This window comes from Danaus plexippus (assembly GCF_018135715.1).
Source record: "Danaus plexippus chromosome 9 unlocalized genomic scaffold, MEX_DaPlex mxdp_24, whole genome shotgun sequence".
In the NCBI taxonomy this organism is placed as follows: domain Eukaryota; kingdom Metazoa; phylum Arthropoda; class Insecta; order Lepidoptera; family Nymphalidae; genus Danaus; species Danaus plexippus.
The window spans coordinates 1,280,572-1,300,195 of NW_026869847.1; the positions used below are offsets into that span (position 1 = coordinate 1,280,572).

At 36.4% G+C, this 19,624-nt stretch overlaps 1 protein-coding gene and 1 long non-coding RNA gene across 3 annotated transcripts in view; one reads left to right on the top strand and one right to left on the bottom strand.

The window, feature by feature from the left end:
* Positions 1-3: 3 nt before the first annotated feature.
* Positions 4-19,624, bottom strand: part of LOC116767532 (serine/threonine-protein kinase 17A) — a 99,480-nt gene continuing 79,859 nt past the window's right edge. The window contains exons 2-7 of the mRNA XM_032657896.2: positions 3,276-3,447; positions 2,809-3,109; positions 2,320-2,548; positions 1,713-2,200; positions 1,532-1,629; positions 4-1,127 (exon numbers count right to left, since the gene is read on the bottom strand). Of these exons, the coding sequence (XP_032513787.2) occupies positions 939-1,127; positions 1,532-1,629; positions 1,713-2,200; positions 2,320-2,548; positions 2,809-3,109; positions 3,276-3,447 (1,477 nt within the window). The 3' untranslated portion in view covers positions 4-938. The remainder of the gene's footprint in view (positions 1,128-1,531; positions 1,630-1,712; positions 2,201-2,319; positions 2,549-2,808; positions 3,110-3,275; positions 3,448-19,624) is intronic.
* LOC116767534 (uncharacterized) lies at positions 7,136-8,901 on the top strand. 2 transcript variants are annotated; one of them, XR_004353317.2, is made up of 3 exons: positions 7,136-7,309; positions 8,320-8,374; positions 8,725-8,901. It is a non-coding gene; the product is annotated as an uncharacterized LOC116767534 (long non-coding RNA). The 2 variants fall into 2 exon arrangements; XR_004353316.2 differs by having other exon boundaries at positions 8,323-8,374.

Genomic DNA, 19,624 nt, shown 5'->3' on the forward strand with positions numbered 1-19,624 from the left:
AACTGTATCACAATAATTTATTTTTACAAATGAGTTATGGATCACAACAACTCTCACAAGGTAATAAAAATCTTCGAGTTTAGTTGAAAAAAAATGTTAAAAATGAAATACTCCTTCGTAGTAATGGAACGAAAAAAAATACACAATTAAAATGAAAAGAAAACTCGATTAAGCGGATAGAGGGAGTCGACTCATCTGTGCGAAGGCACTATAGTTCCTTTAAACTAGTCAATAATAAGTCGCAAGACGGGAGCTCCTCCCGACCTCTGTAACAATAGCTCTATCAACAAGGCGGCGTCACTCTCAGTGATAAAATATCGTACCATCAACCTCGACAACGGCTATCCAATATGGAATCCTTTGCGACTATATCAATTTTGGTCCCAGTGGGGCGAGCGACGGCCGCGGCCGAACAGCTCTCTCGTAAAATCATCTAAACACTTAGCCTAAACGTACGTCGGATGTTCGACATTCAACAAGACTATTATCTAAGCGGGAGACCGAGGCTGGCGCAGCGATGACCGGCGTGGCGGCCGCAGTCTCCGCGGAGGACTATTTACACTCCCGACTCTTAAGTAAGCTCAGAACACGCGCGCTCGTCTGTCGACGGCTCATTATGCGTTTTGTACCTTGGGTGTAGGAGCGCGACCGACACGCGAACCCGCCACGACTGCTCGGGCGGCTACGCCACGTCCCATTATACTAACTAACTATTAATAAATCAACAAATCTTAGACTCGAACAGTTCGTTGTTTAAGCGAACGCGTCCTCAGTTCGCGTGATCGGGCCCCTACTATAAAAATATACAACTGAATGTACACCATTCTATTTACATGAGCGCGTTGCTGTCGCGTCACTCATAAACACTGTAGTCTCTGTGCTGTGCTGTGTGCTGTGCGGCGTCAGCGCGGCGTGCGCCACAGGCAGCACAGCGCTCGCTAGCAGAGCACGGCGCGGTCGGGCGCGGAGCGCGGGGGGCGGAGTCTCAGGCCGGGGGCGGGGCAGGCGCACGCGCACTCCGCGGCTGCCGGAGCGTGCGCTAACTTGGCCGGCTTCTCGTAGTCCGGCTGGAACTTCTTGCACAGCGCCAGCACCGACGGAGGGTGAGGGTGAGACTTACGAGACACCTGCAATGGGTTTTCATACATTATTGTCTTCAGCCAGGTTGTTGGTTGTTAAATAACTGAATTGCATTTGGAAGCTGTTATATTTTTTGGGAATAAGTGTATGCATTTCAAAATGTAGGTGCTCAGTAGTTATTTTGTACCTTACTCGTTAAACGAGACAAGTAAATTAGATATCGCTATTTTGGGACCTAATTCCATAAATACAAAGGTATGGAGGATAAAATCCTCTCTACGTTAAAACGAATGTAAACTTCTCTGCCATCAGTAAAACTGTTGGTAAGGTCCATTCCATCACTCAAAACGTTATCTCTAACAAATATAATACAGAGAGACACAGAAATTAGGAGAGATACATTAATGTAGGCAGATATTGAACAAAATAATATGCCGTGATCATGGTGTACCTTGGGTGTGGAGGGGGCGTCAGGGAAGGGCGGGGGGTGAGAGTGTTTGTGTGGTTTGTCTCGCTCGTCCTCGCGCCCGCTGAGGATCGGCTCGCATTCTGAAAATAAATAGCACTTGTTACACTCGTTGCTCATATCACATTGTTCAGTTAAAACCGTAGTGTGAAGGTCTCGTGATCACCTCTCGCTTCATGTGTCCCGTTGCTTCCGTTACAGTCAGCGCCATTGTTGTGTCCATTAACTCCGTTCGTGTGAGGTCTGTTGACGCCATTGACGCCGTTAAGGTGACCGACATCAGAGTCGGGAGCGCCGTGCGGGCCGATTCCGTTTACGGAACTCACTTCCTTAACAACACCGTTGACGGGCCCGTGTCCATTAATACCGTTTTCTGCGGCCGCGTCTACTCCTTTGACTGTACAGGCTCCGTTGACACTTTTGACCGAACTGATTCCGTTAACCCCATTAATTCCATTAACTCCGTTAACTCCGTTAACGGCCGTGTGTCCATTAAGTCCGTTTATTCCGTTGCGTGTGTCCGTTTGTTGCGAGCTGTTGTCATCATCGGTGAGGTCTTGTGTCTCGAGCCCCACACCGACGATGGCCCGGGGGATGTCCGCCTCGTCTTTCAACCAGGGGTGCTCCAGGCACTCATCCACTGTAAGACGACCCCTGAAATTAAACATTCTTCTGTTAATAACCAAAAATTTGTGATTGAAGTATATTTTTAAACATAGTCTGTGAGATAGAAGACGTGGTGTTCAAGAGATCGATGTGTTTGGACGACTCACTTCGGATCAACCACGAGGGTTTCCTTTATGAACTGTATGGCACGCTGCGAGACCCCGTGGAACAGTTCCCGGGGGAAGGACAGCTGGCACTGAGCGATGTTCAGGTACGTTTCTTGCTTCGTGTCTCCAGCGAACGGGGAGTACCCGCTGAGAAGTACATAGGCCAGGACGCCCACCGACCAGATGTCCGCCGCCAAAGATAGCGGCTCGTACGAGAGGATCTCTGGCGCTGAAAGTTGATAACAATATATCGTTAATTCCTTCAATATACGATGCAAAGATTTAAACACAAACGTAGGTGGGCCCACATCGCATTAGCATGCGAAAGTTGTTTCTGTTTCATAGCCGCTAGGTACACCGAAACAGATTCTTATCTCTGTTGTTAAAGTACCTTTTCTATGTAGCAATGTTGCATTATGTATCGACCTTATCATTACGCAACTCCCTGTACGTTACATTATTACTTAATTCATCGCTTTCAATACATACCAACATAATCCCTTGTGCCCAAAATCTCTCGAACGTGAGCCCCGGGCTGGATGGCTCGGCTGATGCCGAAATCGCATATGACGAGGTCTTCTCCAGTGGCAGACAGTAAAAGATTCTGCGGCTTGAGATCGAGATGCGCGATGCTGCGAGCGTGTAGATGAGCCAGTCCCTCGAGCACATGTCTAAGGGCCCTCTTCGCCGCTCCCTCTGTGAGGCGTTCCTCTTCATCCAGCAGCCTCTGCAGCTCGCCACCGACACACAATTCTAACACTATAGCCACTTCTGACCGAGTCTCGTATACCTGAAAGATAAAATACATCTCTGTGAGATTATTTCGCGTGGAAGTAGTAAAGGTACAATTTAAAGCAAAAAATTCTGCTTGAAATGTAATAACGTAGCGACCATATAATGGCGAAAAAATCATATATTTTTTTTACATTAAAATGTAGTAAATATTAGATTTTTACCTCGTGTAGTCTAACTACTCTGGTGCAGTCGGCACACATCGCCAGCACCGCCACCTCGTGCTGTATCTCTCGCGAGGTGTCCGCAGCGCGACGACGTTTCCGAATGAATTTGGCCGCGTACTCGGATCCTGACACCAGGTGACGCAGCTTACGGACAGACGCAAATTTACCTCTGTAAACATAAAAAAAAACTCGATTAATTTCGCAATTATAAGTTTATTCGACAGAAGATAGAAATGATCTTTATTAGAAACAAGTTGCAGAATAATCACGTACGATTTATAGAAGAAAAAAAATATATATTTTTTAAATCTTGGACTTTATTTTTCCAAATAAATTTTGAGAACAGATTTCTGTTATTGAAAAACGTAGGTTGAAACGGCACGATAAAACATTGTAACATTCAAAGAGTCTGGTTGTATAGAAGAAATAATAAAAGCACTCAGGAGCTTAAAATGTGTTGCTGTAATTACAGGATGTTGTACTTCAGAGGCACGAGTTAATTTAGACCCGAGTACCTTGTGAGTAGCCATAGTACACTCGCTATTATGTCGTCTAGGAAACCCTCGCATTTAAAGTAACTTCTAATTAGAAGAAATTCTGTGTAAAAAACGCGTAACATAAAACACCTACACCGACGTGAAACTATCTCAGTTAATGGGAATTCTAGATTCGGAGTTATATTTGTATTTATTCATAATGAGATTAGTTTTCGCTTTAACAGATGAGTTGGATTGAGATGCATTTAGACAAACTAAATGAGATAGTGACCATGAGAACCATCCCGTTGCCCGTTCATTCACGTAACATCTTCCCGCGAGTAATCTACAACGTTTACAGTAATCATTTCATAATACCAAATCAACTTTCCTGACTTCGTTTCAGTACACATCAAATTTGACTGTATTAGTATAATGCAATTCTTAAATTAAAATTGAATTTAGAATAACATTTTTACATAATAAATCAATTTTCATAATATGTTCGATTATCATAATTACTTAGAGTCAACACTAGCTAACGCCCGCAGACCAAATAAGCGTTACTAATTCCGGTGCATAAATATGAAAGTCTGCTGCGCGCGCGCAGGGCAATTAGCAAACCAGGCGCCGCGGTCGGTACAAACTATTAAGGGGGCAGGAATCATGCGGTGTTCATGAAGTTATTGCTTGTAATATTATTGTATTCTATATATTTAGAAAAAAATATTATGTTACAACGTGTATGCTTTTGATTTAGAATCAAACTAGCAGATCATTTATTTAGTCATTGTAGTACTCACAATAAAGATAAGTTAGAAATAACATGAAAAAATGTCTTATCGCCTAGATTCATCAGACTAAAACTTAGAGAACATTAAAACTAGTGGAATACTCGTTTGTTGTGGCTTAAGTTATGATTAGCATCAGGGCAAAAACTCAAAGAGCATACGCTAACTGTCTTCAAACATTAATTGTCATTTACCTCAGGTATAGAGAGCGACATAAAATATCAAGAATATGTAACTCAATGCAATACTAAAAAGACATGTTAGAACACGTCGAAATCAATATTTTGGAAGGTCTGACCCGGGTCGGGTTAGTAGGTCAAATTCAGTAAAAGCCCCAACAGAAATGTAAATGTATCGCCTAAACATAACTTTGGGGTTATGCTTCCCTTTCTTAATGTAATGAAGATTTTATTTTGAAAATATTTTTTAATTTAATGATATATAAAAAATATTTAATACAATACGATTTTAATTTATTAAATGATAATTCTTACAAAAAACGAAACATCGCATAAAATTAAACCAGCAGAAAGTATGTACGAAAAGAAATTAATATATTAAAATGTTTGTCGACGGCTGTAAACAGTCGTTTAGATGGAGGAGCCGATACAAGAACCCAGGATGTGAAGACGACGGGGAAGGGAGAGGGGAGGAGTGATTTTCGGCGAATCGGCCGCACCTGCCGCACCAGATGTCGGCAAAAAACCGACGGCGGCCGATTTGAAACAACTGGCTATCGAAATGTGTAACAAAGTCAACACGGCTTTCAATAAATACAAACGAGGAGGTGCATTCATTGATATAGTGCGAATATCTTAACGGAGTCGCGCGCTACATCGGTATATATATACTGTGGTATATTTACAGTCGACTTTAGTGGTAACGCAACGAAAAAAAATTACCATAAATCACTAAGTTCCCATCAATGTCACATAATAAACGGCTAGTTGTATGATACTTGAATATTGGAGTCAGTAATGCTGTTCGCTGCCGTCGCTGTACACGGAGCCCTTCTCACAATTGATACACAACGAATATTTATGGACGCCTGTCACATTCATGAATGTGCGAGCCGCCTATACAACGCTCATTTTTCCATATAAAACTCCGTCCCGACGTTTAATAAACGACTATCGTGTATTAAAAGACGCGATATCGTTGTATGTAATGCAAACTTGTTGTGACCGATACTCTTATGGGGCACACTAAGCCGGCATGAAGATTTACTTTTTATGGCTTTATTAATTTACGAAGCGCAGCGTCTGAAATATGTGTAGTTTATGTGTGCGTTATATGCAGTCGGCAATGTTACAGCGGTCGGTGAACGAGATATGATGTAGTCGTCAGTTGTGCAACGGTTGCGCAACCATCGAGGCGGACGAGCCGGCCTTGGCCGTGGTGGGGCCGGCCGTTAGATTTCGGCTTTGATTGATTACCGAATGATTCCGACTTTGAGCTGCGATGAGACGCTGACAGGCGCGGCTTGCCACCTTCACACGGACTCGAAGACACGGAAGATTGACGGTTGGAGATATTATTTGGGCGTTTTGATTTATAATTCATACATTAGATCATAATAACAGACTTGTGTTGTACGAAGTATAATACGACCATATTACAATGACCATAAACTTAAAGCGTCTTACATATTAGAAAGACATTATTTAATATTGTACACTGTATGTTATGATGAATATTATTCCTGTCCGCTAATTTCTTAATACAACATTTGCCGCTGCAGTCTCTTTGGCAACTTCATGACGCAATATCGACAATTTGAACCTGCGGATTGTAACTTTATCCGTGACAACGTTAGCAAACTCCTTATGTAAGTAACAGTAATTCGAATATTAATATAACTATATATGTACATTTTTGTCACAGATTATCAGTTTATTATACATTTTAGAGAATTTTATATCTTTGAAACTATTATTATAACAAAAATATAAAAAAACTTAGTGTAAATGTGTGATCGGTTACGTCTTAGAACTCAGTATGGTAGGTACACTCACTACGTTTTCGAATAGAATGATGTGGAATCACAGAAGAAATTTAAATTTAATAGAACAACAATAACAGTTTTAACTGCAACAAATAACGAATATGTAAATAAATAAAAACTTTAATAACCCCCACTGTGCTCGGGAAGTCGTAAAATTCATCTTGATTCTCAAATGTCCGATTAATTCTATTGATGCGCGGCCAGAGGGTTTTAAACTTTGATTGAAGTGCACAAGTCTTAAAATCATTCGCATTCAAACAACATTGTGCATAAACAATATTCATAAGAACTTATAATTCAAATTGTGCGGAATCACTCTATGAGTGCTGTCCACAGACGAATTACGCGCAGATCCTGAGAAACGTATAAATGGAGTGAGAGCTGCCGTGCATTTTATTATGACAGTAAATAAACAATTTTATTGAGTTCATTACTCTGTATATCTACTTGTAAACGTCTTTGTATTACAAAATTTTCGCTTTAGACGACAAACGTCTTTTATACTGAAGTTTAAAGAACGACAAATATATTATCTTGTTATATCTGAGATAAGTCCGCATTAAACATATAAGTAAATTAATTTACACAAAACTAACATTCTAGCGCCTAGTCTACATCCGGCGACTAGGGATGCTGGGTCCGCAATCAACTTTTAAATTAGAAATCCGAGCGATGTATTGTGTTCGTCAATAGTGAATTACTCTGGTGGGGGAGTTAATTACATTTTTTTTATTATGTGGAGCAGAAGTTATGTAGTGGGTCTGTACACGACGTTATAATACATTTGAATATCGTTTTGTGATATTCCATATGGAAAACGTAAAATAATGTTTTTGTTGTAAATTTCACATTTTCTCTAAATATTATAAAATTAACATATTTCAAATTGGGATTTTTGTAAGCTATAGACAAGCATAATAACATATTGTTCATCATAGTTAGTCTTATATACGCGTACAGACGTGAGTACTTTAAACCGTACCAGTGTCCAAACGTTAGTTAAATATTCATTGATTGCAATTAATAAGGTCTTTACGAAATCTATTGCTTTTTTAATCTAAAGATTGATCTACATGGTTATGCATTAGCAAAAACTGTCTTAAAGGACTCAAAGCCATTGAAAATATGATAGAAATATTATTCAAATAATTTCCCCTTAATGTCGACTCTAAATAGACGATATTTTTTTTATCGTAATCAATATTCTCGGTCACGTTTTTAAAACTGAAAGTCTCATTAATCTGCTGCACATTATAAAAAGGAACACGTAATGTGAGTTACAAACGTACATTAATATTGAATGATGCTAATTTCATCAACATACAAAGTGCAACGTCTCCCCCGACGTCAAGTGGCGTCGTTGTTTCGTAACGAGAAAAGAGCGTGTATATATTTTAAATCAATTTTATATAAAAATCGTTTTTAATATAATTTACACGAACTTATTCGTATCTAGTAAAATCGAAGACAGAGCCTATGTCTTTTTTAAAAAGAATTACATAAAAATACGTCATTTAAAAATTAAACCTACTATAAAAAGTACAGCAAAATAATGAAAGTATTTTTTTTTAAATCTGTATAATATCTCTATTTGACTTATTATCTAATTTTAAATCAAATATTTAGTTTATCGCTGTAATATTTCGCATAAATTTCCGCACATCACAATCAATTAATGCAACGGCGGACTCGACGCGGATTTAAATAACGCCGTATTGGCAACCGTTAATGATAATCTCGTTGATAACATCTCACAGAGTATATTATAGCAGCACTGGCGCCGAGGAAGGTGAGCCGCGAGGAGATCTCCGCCGCGCCGTTTAGGTATTGTGATCCGTATATTGATAGATTTGTTGTTTAACCGTCATATAAGTAAATAATTGATTTAAATCGATACATATTTATTACGTTATTAAGTAAACGTGTTTTCATTTCAACTTCGATACGTTAATTGATATATAAAATTCTTTAAAAATACTACCAACATAAGAAATTATAACGTCAAACAACTAATTAGTTTACCAAAAATACATTGATTATATCTCAATTCAGCCAACACAAATTCAACCCACGTCAAAACTAACAATCTGATAGTAATAAATGTTATCTGTATAATCATTACTACCGACAACTTCCTTTATATCAATACGCATACTATGCTATTGACATTCCAGGAGTTGGGAGCACACCTGCCGCAGCGCGTGCCGTTACAGAAGAACATAATTCACAACGACGCGTTCACAGACGGACAGAGAGACATTTTGATATAATAAATAATTTATGTATATTATTTGTGACTTAAAGTTTTGCTTATATTCCATAAAGCTAATTAGAAGGATGGCATAATAGGAACGTCTACGACAATATGCACTTTCAAAGTAAATGAATCTGTAACTATAATGATGAGAACTTGGCGATTGTTTGCAATAAGTTACTTAGTTAAACACACTATGGACATTGTAACTACGATTTGCTGATAATTGCGATGTCTCGTCTAGGACACGTAAGAACTGGCGTTGTGTTATATTCATTTCAATATATTATAATTAATTTACATACATAATTTTTGTGTATGGATCGAGTTCATAAAAGAAGCTACAATTCTAAGGAAATAACAATATTTAAAACATACGAATGACAAAAGACAACACAATAGTAATTTTAACTAAATAGTTTTAAAATACAAATTCCTTTTAAATTATTTCAGAATGTTACGGCAGTGCACCTGCTGCGTGTCAAGGTCTGCAGGTCCAGGTCTTGGCCTTTAGCCAGACATTAGCCGTGCTTGAAGCTAAGCGACATTCTGTAATTAGTATGCAAATTTAATGTATTCGACTACTCCGGTTAAGTTAATACAAAACTATTCATTAGGCCCGAAAATGATGTTAATGAGACCACAGTCTCTTAAAATACACTACTCGAAATACATTTCGATAAAGACTTCGTAAGTAGAAAGTAAGTAGAAATTATTAATTTTGTATATTATATATGAATAAATGTGTATTAACCCTGACGGAATGGAATACCTAACGTCGATGTAACTTAGGTATCCATAGATAGGAGACAATTAATCCAATGGAAGCGCGACAGCACATTGAGTCATAACAAATCGTTCTTGACAACGAAGTTAGCGAGTAATGATGCCGGTGAGACGCACGGTGCGCGGGCGCAGCCGCGGAAGCGAATCGACTATAATTAATACATCACCCACGCGTCGCTTGAGCTTTGACGACGTTAATAATTCAATCTTAATATTCACTACTAATTTGCATGACATTAAGACGAAAAAGAATCAAATTACTTTGTATCACGGCGTTGGAAAAGATTTATTACTTGTGTATAATGTTATTAAAAAAATATTATTTATATAAATGTATAGTACTATGATGTGTAACGCAGGCCCATCTTATATCGTTGTCAATAAGGACTGATGCTGGCGGACTTCATCCCACAGATTGTCTGCTGACCTAAATAGGTAGGCGCTGAAATATGGCTCATGATCTTAGATCCTGATTTAGGTCTAGATACGGATACTGTTTCGTCCATCATAAATTCAAACACATTTCACCCAAATACAATATGATATTCCAGCGAAAAGATAACAAAGCTGTTTGTGTGCGAATTTAAGAAATATTGTTACTTTTAAAGCATGTTAAGAGGTTCTCAGGGAGAGGTTTTTAAACGTAAAGTGGCTATTGTCGCACGCGGTTGGCAGAACCTCTTTAAGGCAAGTGTTTGTACTCCTCGGGAAGGGGTGAACTTCTGTGTAAAGGTGAAAAAACATTTTTTTTTTGTGTTAATTCATTTTCTGAATAAAATTTTCACCATTTTCGAACGGATTATTCATATATTAGATTTAGTGAAATCGTTTTGTTAAGAAATCAATACACAACATTAATCTCCTTGTAACTGCTACAACTACTATGAATGAGTATGCGATTTGCTAGCAAATTGAGTTTCCATATACTTGAACATCTCTGACATGAAGTCCCTCTTGACTAAGCGAGTGCTAATTAAGAAATCGTGGCTATTGTCGACGTAGATAAAGACGAAGAAAGTTTGGCGTACAGCAACAAATGTACCGCCGCAGGAACACGAGCTTTCTACAAACATTAAGGTATTCCTATTACGACTATCCATCCTCGACAACCATAAAGAAACAAAAGTAAAATATAATATCTTTCGCAAATCCAGAATCCATCCAAACCATTCGCGTGACCCATCATAATTTGAAAGATGGTGGAGATCCTAAAGTTTTGGTCTAAATATCCCATAAAAGAAACGGTTGCGGAAACGCAAAAAGCCCGTAACAATAGAGGTTCGTGGCTCGCGGCCTGCTCCCACGATTCTTATCGAATGGTGAGATAATGGCTCGCCTCAGATGTACGGTGTATCAGAATCGATTATTGGTAAGGATGACGCTTGCAATTCCTGAAGTTTCTCAAACTCCGATATGGCAATCAACTTTCTTTTTAAAAGTTCACGGCCATACTTTGGTTGAATGACACATTTTACTCATATGTGTTAAGTTTAAAAACACAATTAAGTTCAACGAGTTAAATATGAGTGAAATTCCAAGTAATTTTCTTCAATTAATTTAGTTGTTTGTTAGGCTAATAAACAGTCTGTATTAGTTAACCAAATTGGCTATAAAGCCATTGACGTAGCAAGTCACGTCCCTGATCGAAGCTGGTCCGCGTGAGATGCGTCTTGCCTCCACTTTCTCCTAACCTTTCTGGGAACAACAGATCCACTATCTGACCCCGGGCTTAGGGCCATACTCAATTTGGTTTGACGGAGGAATTTGTGTTTTCTTGTTAATACTATGTATAATTATTAACTATAGACATTTTACTTGTTTAAAATAAATATTTTAAATCAAATACTGACAAATCTGTGAATTTTTTGATCATTCAGCTTTTCTATTCTATAATCTTGATAATTTAATAAAGACCTTACAACATATTTATAATTTTAGTTGTATTTACTCGGATGATACGCTTTCATCGGATTATGAGACATCATAAGAATTTATTATAATTATTTATCAGAATAATTTTTAAACTGAAGAAGACAAAATCATTGCAATAATAAAAGGTAAATATTCTTAATCATGTGTTCAATTTCAATTTGGTAAAATCACAAATTCCTAAAAAATAAAAAATAAATATTTTTTATAAATACATAATAAAATCAAAACCATTGTTTCCAAATGCTATGTATATATTACCAAAGTAGCGCAAGGTTGAATTGTATTGTGATCGCTGTATGCGCGTGCGCAACTATTGTTACAATATCGACATAGCCGGATGATATTATACATATTATTTAGTTCGGATTACAAAAAATATATTTCGTAGATCAGATTAAATATGAAAATTCTATAAAAATATAAATCAATACAAACATAATAAACGTCAGTTATTATTTAACAGTAGATTTAATTTTATATGCGTTTGCTAATTCACCTAGATTGTAGCACGAGCCCGTCCAGTCAGTTTTCAAAGGTCGCGTGAATGTTTCAAGCAAGATTTAACATACTAACAGCTAATCATTCAACGTCAATATAAATAAACAGAACATTTAAAAATACGCAAGTATATATAATGTAATTCATAACGCAATAATTGCATATTTTAAAGGCATAACTTTCGCTGGCACTCAAACATGAAATCGAATTTATTCATTAGCGGGCCTTGGCTAATTGAAGGACAAAGCAATATATCTATGAGACTACTAAATATGACCGGCTCGGACAGTTTATCACTGTTGACAGCTGATAACGAAGCCGAGCAATGAATGCTTTGTCAACATTTCAACACACGATGATCGCTAGATATGTTATGTGAATTCTGCTCAAGGATCCGGAACGCTGATAAGGTGATGGATGGACTGATAATTCTGGATCGTCGTTTAATGTAATGCGGTAACGCCAATGAGTCGTGTGACATTGAATAACTCCGACAGTTAGAGATACGTACAATAAACATGCTAGCGAGATTATTGTTAACTATTGTACGTATGATGTGACACGGTAGAGACAAAGCTATCGTCTGATTAAGTTCTTTGTTGCATTCAAGTGTTGGTCGGGTATGAGTAGCGAACACCAAGTCTATTTATGATCTAGCCTCGCCCGTGACCTAGCTCAATATAGGTCACTGCCGGCCTCTACGAATTTTACGATAATCGCATCACGCGAAATCTTATTGGCAAAATTTCAAAATTTCATACGTCTGTAGTAAGTCTGACAATGACAGAGACAAGAGCGTGATTCAACGACGAATTCATCCAAATCATAAATTGAGAAAATCGTCCCAGATTCTGTGAGTTCAAAACGAAAGAAAATAATTCTTGAGTTATAAAACGGAGAGTTTAATTTCATAAGATCATAAAAGCGTCTAGACATTATGATATGTGATATAAATTTAGAATAACGGAAACGGTGGCTGGTGTGCGGCGGCCACGTTTTATTTGTTTAATTTGCAGCGGCCTTCGGATGAATGAAATGCCGTGCGGTCAACGCTGTGTCTCTAATTCGAGATGCGGACACCTAATAATAACAAATGGATTTATGGCTCATTAAGATGTGGAAACGGGGAGAGCATTCCTCCGGGTTCACGACGAACAGCGGGTCATCGACCCCTGCACTCACTAAAAGAAAAGTGAAAGCGCTCGCTGACAAATCCCTTGGCACGTGGCTTGTAACACGACTCGGGGAATGCGTCCGGAGGTACGCTGACGAACGCGACAAATTAACGCAACGTCTAATATAATATAATAAATATATTGTGAGATATGATGTTCACATTACTGATAATATTATTGAAATAACGGCTCATAGCTTTTTATATTTAATAATTTGATATGTATACTAATAAGAGCATACATATTTGATGTTTCGCTTAGAGATTTTAAATTTCTTATCAACTCTTTTAATGTATAAAAACTCAAGTTTTCAAAAAAAAATCCGATGAGTATAATAAGATTTGGTACTTAGATCTAATTTCGTCTATTATAATATTAATACGCATAAAGTTTAAAGACCAGTTTGTAAAACAATAAAAATACTGTCACTGTGAGAGCTGTATTGTTTACTGTAGTTTAAGCAACCATGTTTAACAAAAACGCTTTCCACGTCGCCAATGCAAAGCCAGCATAAAACAATGTATTTATTGATTACCAGACGCATTAAGAACCCGGTTAGAATAGCTCGTTAAATTCTAAACTTTATTCTAATGCCCGCGCTAACCGATGTCGGACGGTTTATCACAGATAATTATACCTTTAGATACGCTTTATATTTTATCTGTAAAATCTGGCCTTAATATTAGTGTAAAATGTCGAGTACCTACCTAGTACATATAATCGATTATCAACTGTGAATGATTTTTAGAAATGTTTTTGGTATTTTGAAGACGTAGTTGAAAGCTAGATATTTTCACATTTCTACCAACTTAAAATCACAGCTTAAAACTAATCTTTCATCGTTGTCAACGTGACAACTGACGTCAAACGTCAAACTTTTTTTTTAATGCAAACTGACGAAGGTTACGTCCACTGGCGCTATGACTCACCACAAATAAAGGAAAACACGTCCAACCTTCAATATGTTTATATTCCATAATTGGCTAATGATAGAGTCGTTTCTGATACTTTAGCTCGTTCGCATAACTTTCAAACAAAATACCATAAATAGATTGGTATTATTAAAACATTATCTTAATTAGATATAAATTGATATATTAACTGTGTTACTTAGATTTCAAAGGGCTAATTTAGACTAGTTTTGTTATTACCGATCACCGTCCTTGGATCTACGACACTGAAGTTACTGGGTTATTTTCTTCAAACATTAATCAAAGAAGTTAATTGACTAAAAATTATTTGTGACATATAATATATATATATTCGTGTTTCAAGAACAATGTTAAAAAAAATTATATATAAAATGAAAATAATTGTTAAATGAACTGGAATGACATAAATGCATTGTTCTCTAACATATATTTTTTAAATCAACCCGTACATCATGTCTGACGTTTTCTAATTTACCCGTGAAAGTTATATTTATCTCCAAAACAGCATATGACTCACCTGAAACAATAAAGAAAAATACTTATAAGTTTGTGCAATTTAAAATATATATATATATATATATATATATATATATAAAGTTTTAGTGTTGTGTCGTAATATAAATCAAAATGTGTGTGGGACGAGTTTGTTACTTGAGATTCGATTCGGGTGGTGTGCAAAAACAGCCTTTTAAGGACGTTGTTAGTTGACATTGCATGAGAACAATACACAAAGTAATAATATGTATGAATATAAAATCTAACATATTAACGTGTTATTGAAATCTCAACTTAAGCGTCGAGTCAATTTAACTTGTTTAGTGTAGAAAAATACGGGACATTCACTTGGTACAAAAGATAATTTGTGTACCGGTCACTACACCGCGCCCACGTTTAAGAACTACCAGCGGAGATGGCTAACTGTGGACTGAGGACGGGCGACATAACGCAGCCAAGGACGTTGACATATATAAGATACGTAATAATAAGCTGATTGAAATAACAAACAATCAAAAGAATATTAGAGTTATAGAGAAAATTGCGACATGATCATTGACATAAAAAAGTGTTACATTTTTATTTCTTATTAGAAATGTTTAAAAACAACGACTAAGACGGATGCGGTCAGTCAATACGCCCACACAGACTAAGCAGAGATTAAATTTTAATAATCACTTTAACAATACTTTTTAACGTAGTTTAATAAATTTAAGTAATCATCATCATCGGCCTATTGGTACCCACTGCTGAGCAAAACCCTCTTCTCACATGGAGAAGGTTAGAGCATTAATCACCACGCTTGCTCAAGACGGATTGGCGATTTCAATCTTATAATTTCAAATTATAAGTCCAGGTTTCCTCACGACGTTTTCCTTCACCGGCTGTCAGTGGTGTTCAAATACTTTTATAAACTACACATAACTGGAAAAAAATCACAATGGTATGTGGCAGGTTTCGAACCCCCGCCCTCATGTAGGAGAGGCGAGCCTTAACCTCCGGGCCACAAACATTTGTCAATTCTATCGCAACATCAAAGTGTGAAAACTTACAAAACAGATCTACAGTGGTTTATAGTATATGAGGACTGCAAGCACATCATGGCGCAACTTAAACGGTCAGTCGGATGACGTCTGTCATTCAGTGTTGCCAATAATTAATAATCATTAAACAAATAGTGAATTTAGAAAGTAGGTAGTATATAGGTAAAATTCTAGTAGTAAAAACAACGCCTACGGAACAACGTTTGGCATTTCAATTGAATGATATTTGTAAAACGTTCAACATATTGCTTCACAAATTTATAGTCATGTAAGCAAATCGTTGAAGCACTATGGATCGTCACAACGCCCACGTCGAAACCAACATTCACACGGTAATTTCGTAATATAGCAGGAATACTTAAGGCAAGAAAATATTATCGTTCGAACCTAGAGTTGTAATTAATAAACATTAAATTACATTAACTCATCATAAACATACAGTATATGAATATTTATTCGTACCGAAACTATCGTATGTTACATTGTGTAATATTCGATATTACGTCTGTAATCCACTATAAATTCCTTTCTACCTGGCGGTTGATTACTTATTATAGAAAACTAACGACAAGCTGGCGCCGCAACAACGACTAACGAGATCTAAGACTCAAGGTGAAATGCCACTGTCCACTGTTGTGAACTAATTCATTTCTTTTCACTTGTATTTTCATATAAATTTACCTCTATTGAAAGACAAAAATGATATACATTTCTTACTTACTATAAAAAAATTAAATAATCTTTATTCTCTAGATAGAAACGAACAAATGAAATACACTGTGGAATTTAAATGATTGCTATAAAGAAGCGAGCGAAATTTCTCGATAGAGTTTATAGTATCGATAAGAACAAAATACACCGACAAAGGGAGCCGAGAGGTGAACGAAATGCGAAACAAAAGTATTTGTAACAAATTTCTTCAATTTGAATCGACTCTCAAGGCGACAGGGTCTTATAAGCTCTGTCACTGAATATTGAAGTTGATTAAGTCTTTAAACGTGTTTCTCTCTCTGGAATGTAAATATATTCGTAGGAATTAAAACATACGTATATAAAATTGGATTATTTACAACTAAATAAACCAAACATGTATTATTTTGCAATTAATTTTAAAAAATATATTGTGAACGATATATTATTATTACGTTCTTTCTTCTTATTAATATTATTGATAGAGAATGTCGCTAAACATATATTCAGTAATTTTTGACAGCTCGCAGATTCAGCGCCACTCTTCATACTTGAGACTTGATGATTTCAATGTTTAACAGCTCTTAAAAACTCCTTATTGGTGGTAGGGACATTGCTGAACAAGTAAAGTACTATCCAATGAGAGATTTTTCTTTACTTGTGTGAATATTCTATTGATATGGCGTCTGTTGTGGTGTTTGCGCTCCCTGGACAATTACATTTATTGATAGCGATAAAGCTATATTTGGTGTCAGGTGCCATCAAGCATTCCTTTAAGAGACTGGTGCAAAAATGTCGATTAAAGCTCGTATATATATTAACAATTATCCCCTTCGGTTATTTTTAAGATAAAAGCGAACCTATTATTACTGTGATAGAATGGCACAATTAAATTGTTTGAAGACCCCGAGGGATCATTTGTCAACGTTATATAAAGAATGAGAGCATTGTATTAATTCACACAGCCATTGTTGGCGTGAAGTATTGTAAGAAAAGCTTTGTTCTTTAAAAAGTATTATATATTCGTAACAATTTACTCCATGTGAAATTAGGTCGTGACCTCAATACGGCGTTACATGATATTACATTAAAACGAGCCATTCAAACAAAAAGTCCTTTGTATTTTTTGTATCGAATTTAACACACGAGTCTATATGAGAGTAAACATCATCAGTGCTCTAAGTAAAGGACGCGGCTCGTTAATCCATTTGGCTCGGGATCCATTCATGAGAAAACAAGAAAGACAATAACTGACATTCATTCATTGGGTCCGCGAGTCACGTCAAGGTTACTTACGAGATCAGGTCGATCAATATAAAAAAAACGCCAGTTTTGAGAATGGAATTGAAATAATTCGAATGTATTGGAATCCAACTTCGAGAAGACAATGCAATGATGATGTGGAAAGTATTAATGTATTATAATGTTATTTATAATCAATGAACTAAACCAATCTGTGTCACGTTGTAATCATAGCTATGTGCAGTATAAGTTATCCTTTATACTACACGATACACTCGATAATATATCTTCATGCAATATTTCGATACAATTTTAAAACTCATAACAGAACATCCGTGAGAGGTTATACAAAATAATCATAATGGAATAATCTGGTAGTAGTCGATCTTGTCTTCTACCACCAGGATGCTATACTGACCTGATGCCGTCGATGTCCAAAAACACCCACACTTAAAGTTTTAGGATACAATGATTTATGAAAACAAACAGATGTATACACGACGTGATAAGCCATCGGCTTGTTAACGGTAAAATAAAAAGCTACCAAACGTTCAATCGCGTACTATACTAAAGTCCACAACAGGTCAATCCATAGTAACGTTCAGTGGAACTAATAGCAAATGTATTGTTGGCGTGAGAACGCATCGGTAACGGGCATTCGGAACGCTACTAATTGACCTTAAGTTACCTTCCACTAACATCTAGCAGCTAAATATTAAGACGTCCATGTGTTAAATTATTTAGTTTTTCTCTTGAATTTGCTTCAAATAAATTCTAATCAAATTCATGATTGTCAGCGTCGCTAGCATAAATTTAAGCCAATAATATTCCATCACTTAATAATGATTCTGCCACCGTGGTATTATAACTTCCAATATATATTTATCTAGCAGATTGTCAATTCAGACGATACTGTGGTATAATGGTTCAGATACGATCGGATCAATAAAAATCTGAGATGCAATAAATTCTACAGCATACTAACATAATTAACAGGTTGCATTACGACGATAATAATAAGATGCATCTGACGCGGTGATAGCATCACGTCGGAGGCTTGTCTCCTATAATTTATAAAATAGAATATAAAATATATATCTAATTAAAATAAATTATTTTGATCTGTGTCCCGTTTAAAATATTACTTTGATTCGAACGAATTGCATCTGTAATAGTAACATCAGAATTAATAAGCAGACAGGAGAAGATTTAAACAACTTTAGCAATACGGACGGACATAGATCTGTTCGTGTAGGAACGAGAATATAAATTATTTATAACTATCATGGGAATCAGATGCATTAATTCGCACAATTACATAAGAATCGATAAATATAGACTTATTTTTAATAAATCATTAGTATCTTACAATGAGATAAGTTATAACCATTTAATTTGCCCCTTACTTGTCGTGGTTAAGGCATGAAAGGTTTAACGTTGCTTAATCATTGTAAGTTAAAATAGTAATAAAGCCATTTAACATGAAAAACAACAAACTAACTTCATGATCTCATATACTATATTCGAAGGAAACCTTACCGTTGTCATGAGGTCAAATAATGACACTGTTCTTTGTGTCACAATTAAAATCTAGCTCCACATTACCCTGGAGACTGTTAAAGTGTACGTTTGTAACATCGCTCACAGGACATGACGTACTCGAGTATTAAGCAAAGAAATGTTATTCGAGTTATTTATCAAGATCGTTCCCGTTTCCCATTACGAGTAGTGGCCTACTGGCTTTTTGCTTGTATCTAAGCAAATGGTTTGTGTTAACACGTGCGAGTGATGTTGTAGAATATTTTTCATCGATAATATTACCTTTATTTCTTTTTCCAGATACTTGAGATGAATGGTGAGAGCTTTCATTACTTTATAGCTAGACGACTTTCAGACTAAGGAATATTGAATATAAGGTAGTTTTCTGAAAAGTTTTAACAGCTTCAAAGATAATTTCGAGTCATAATTAAAAAAAAAAAAATAAATGCAACTTTTTCTTTAATTTTATCTCAGCTAACTATATGTAA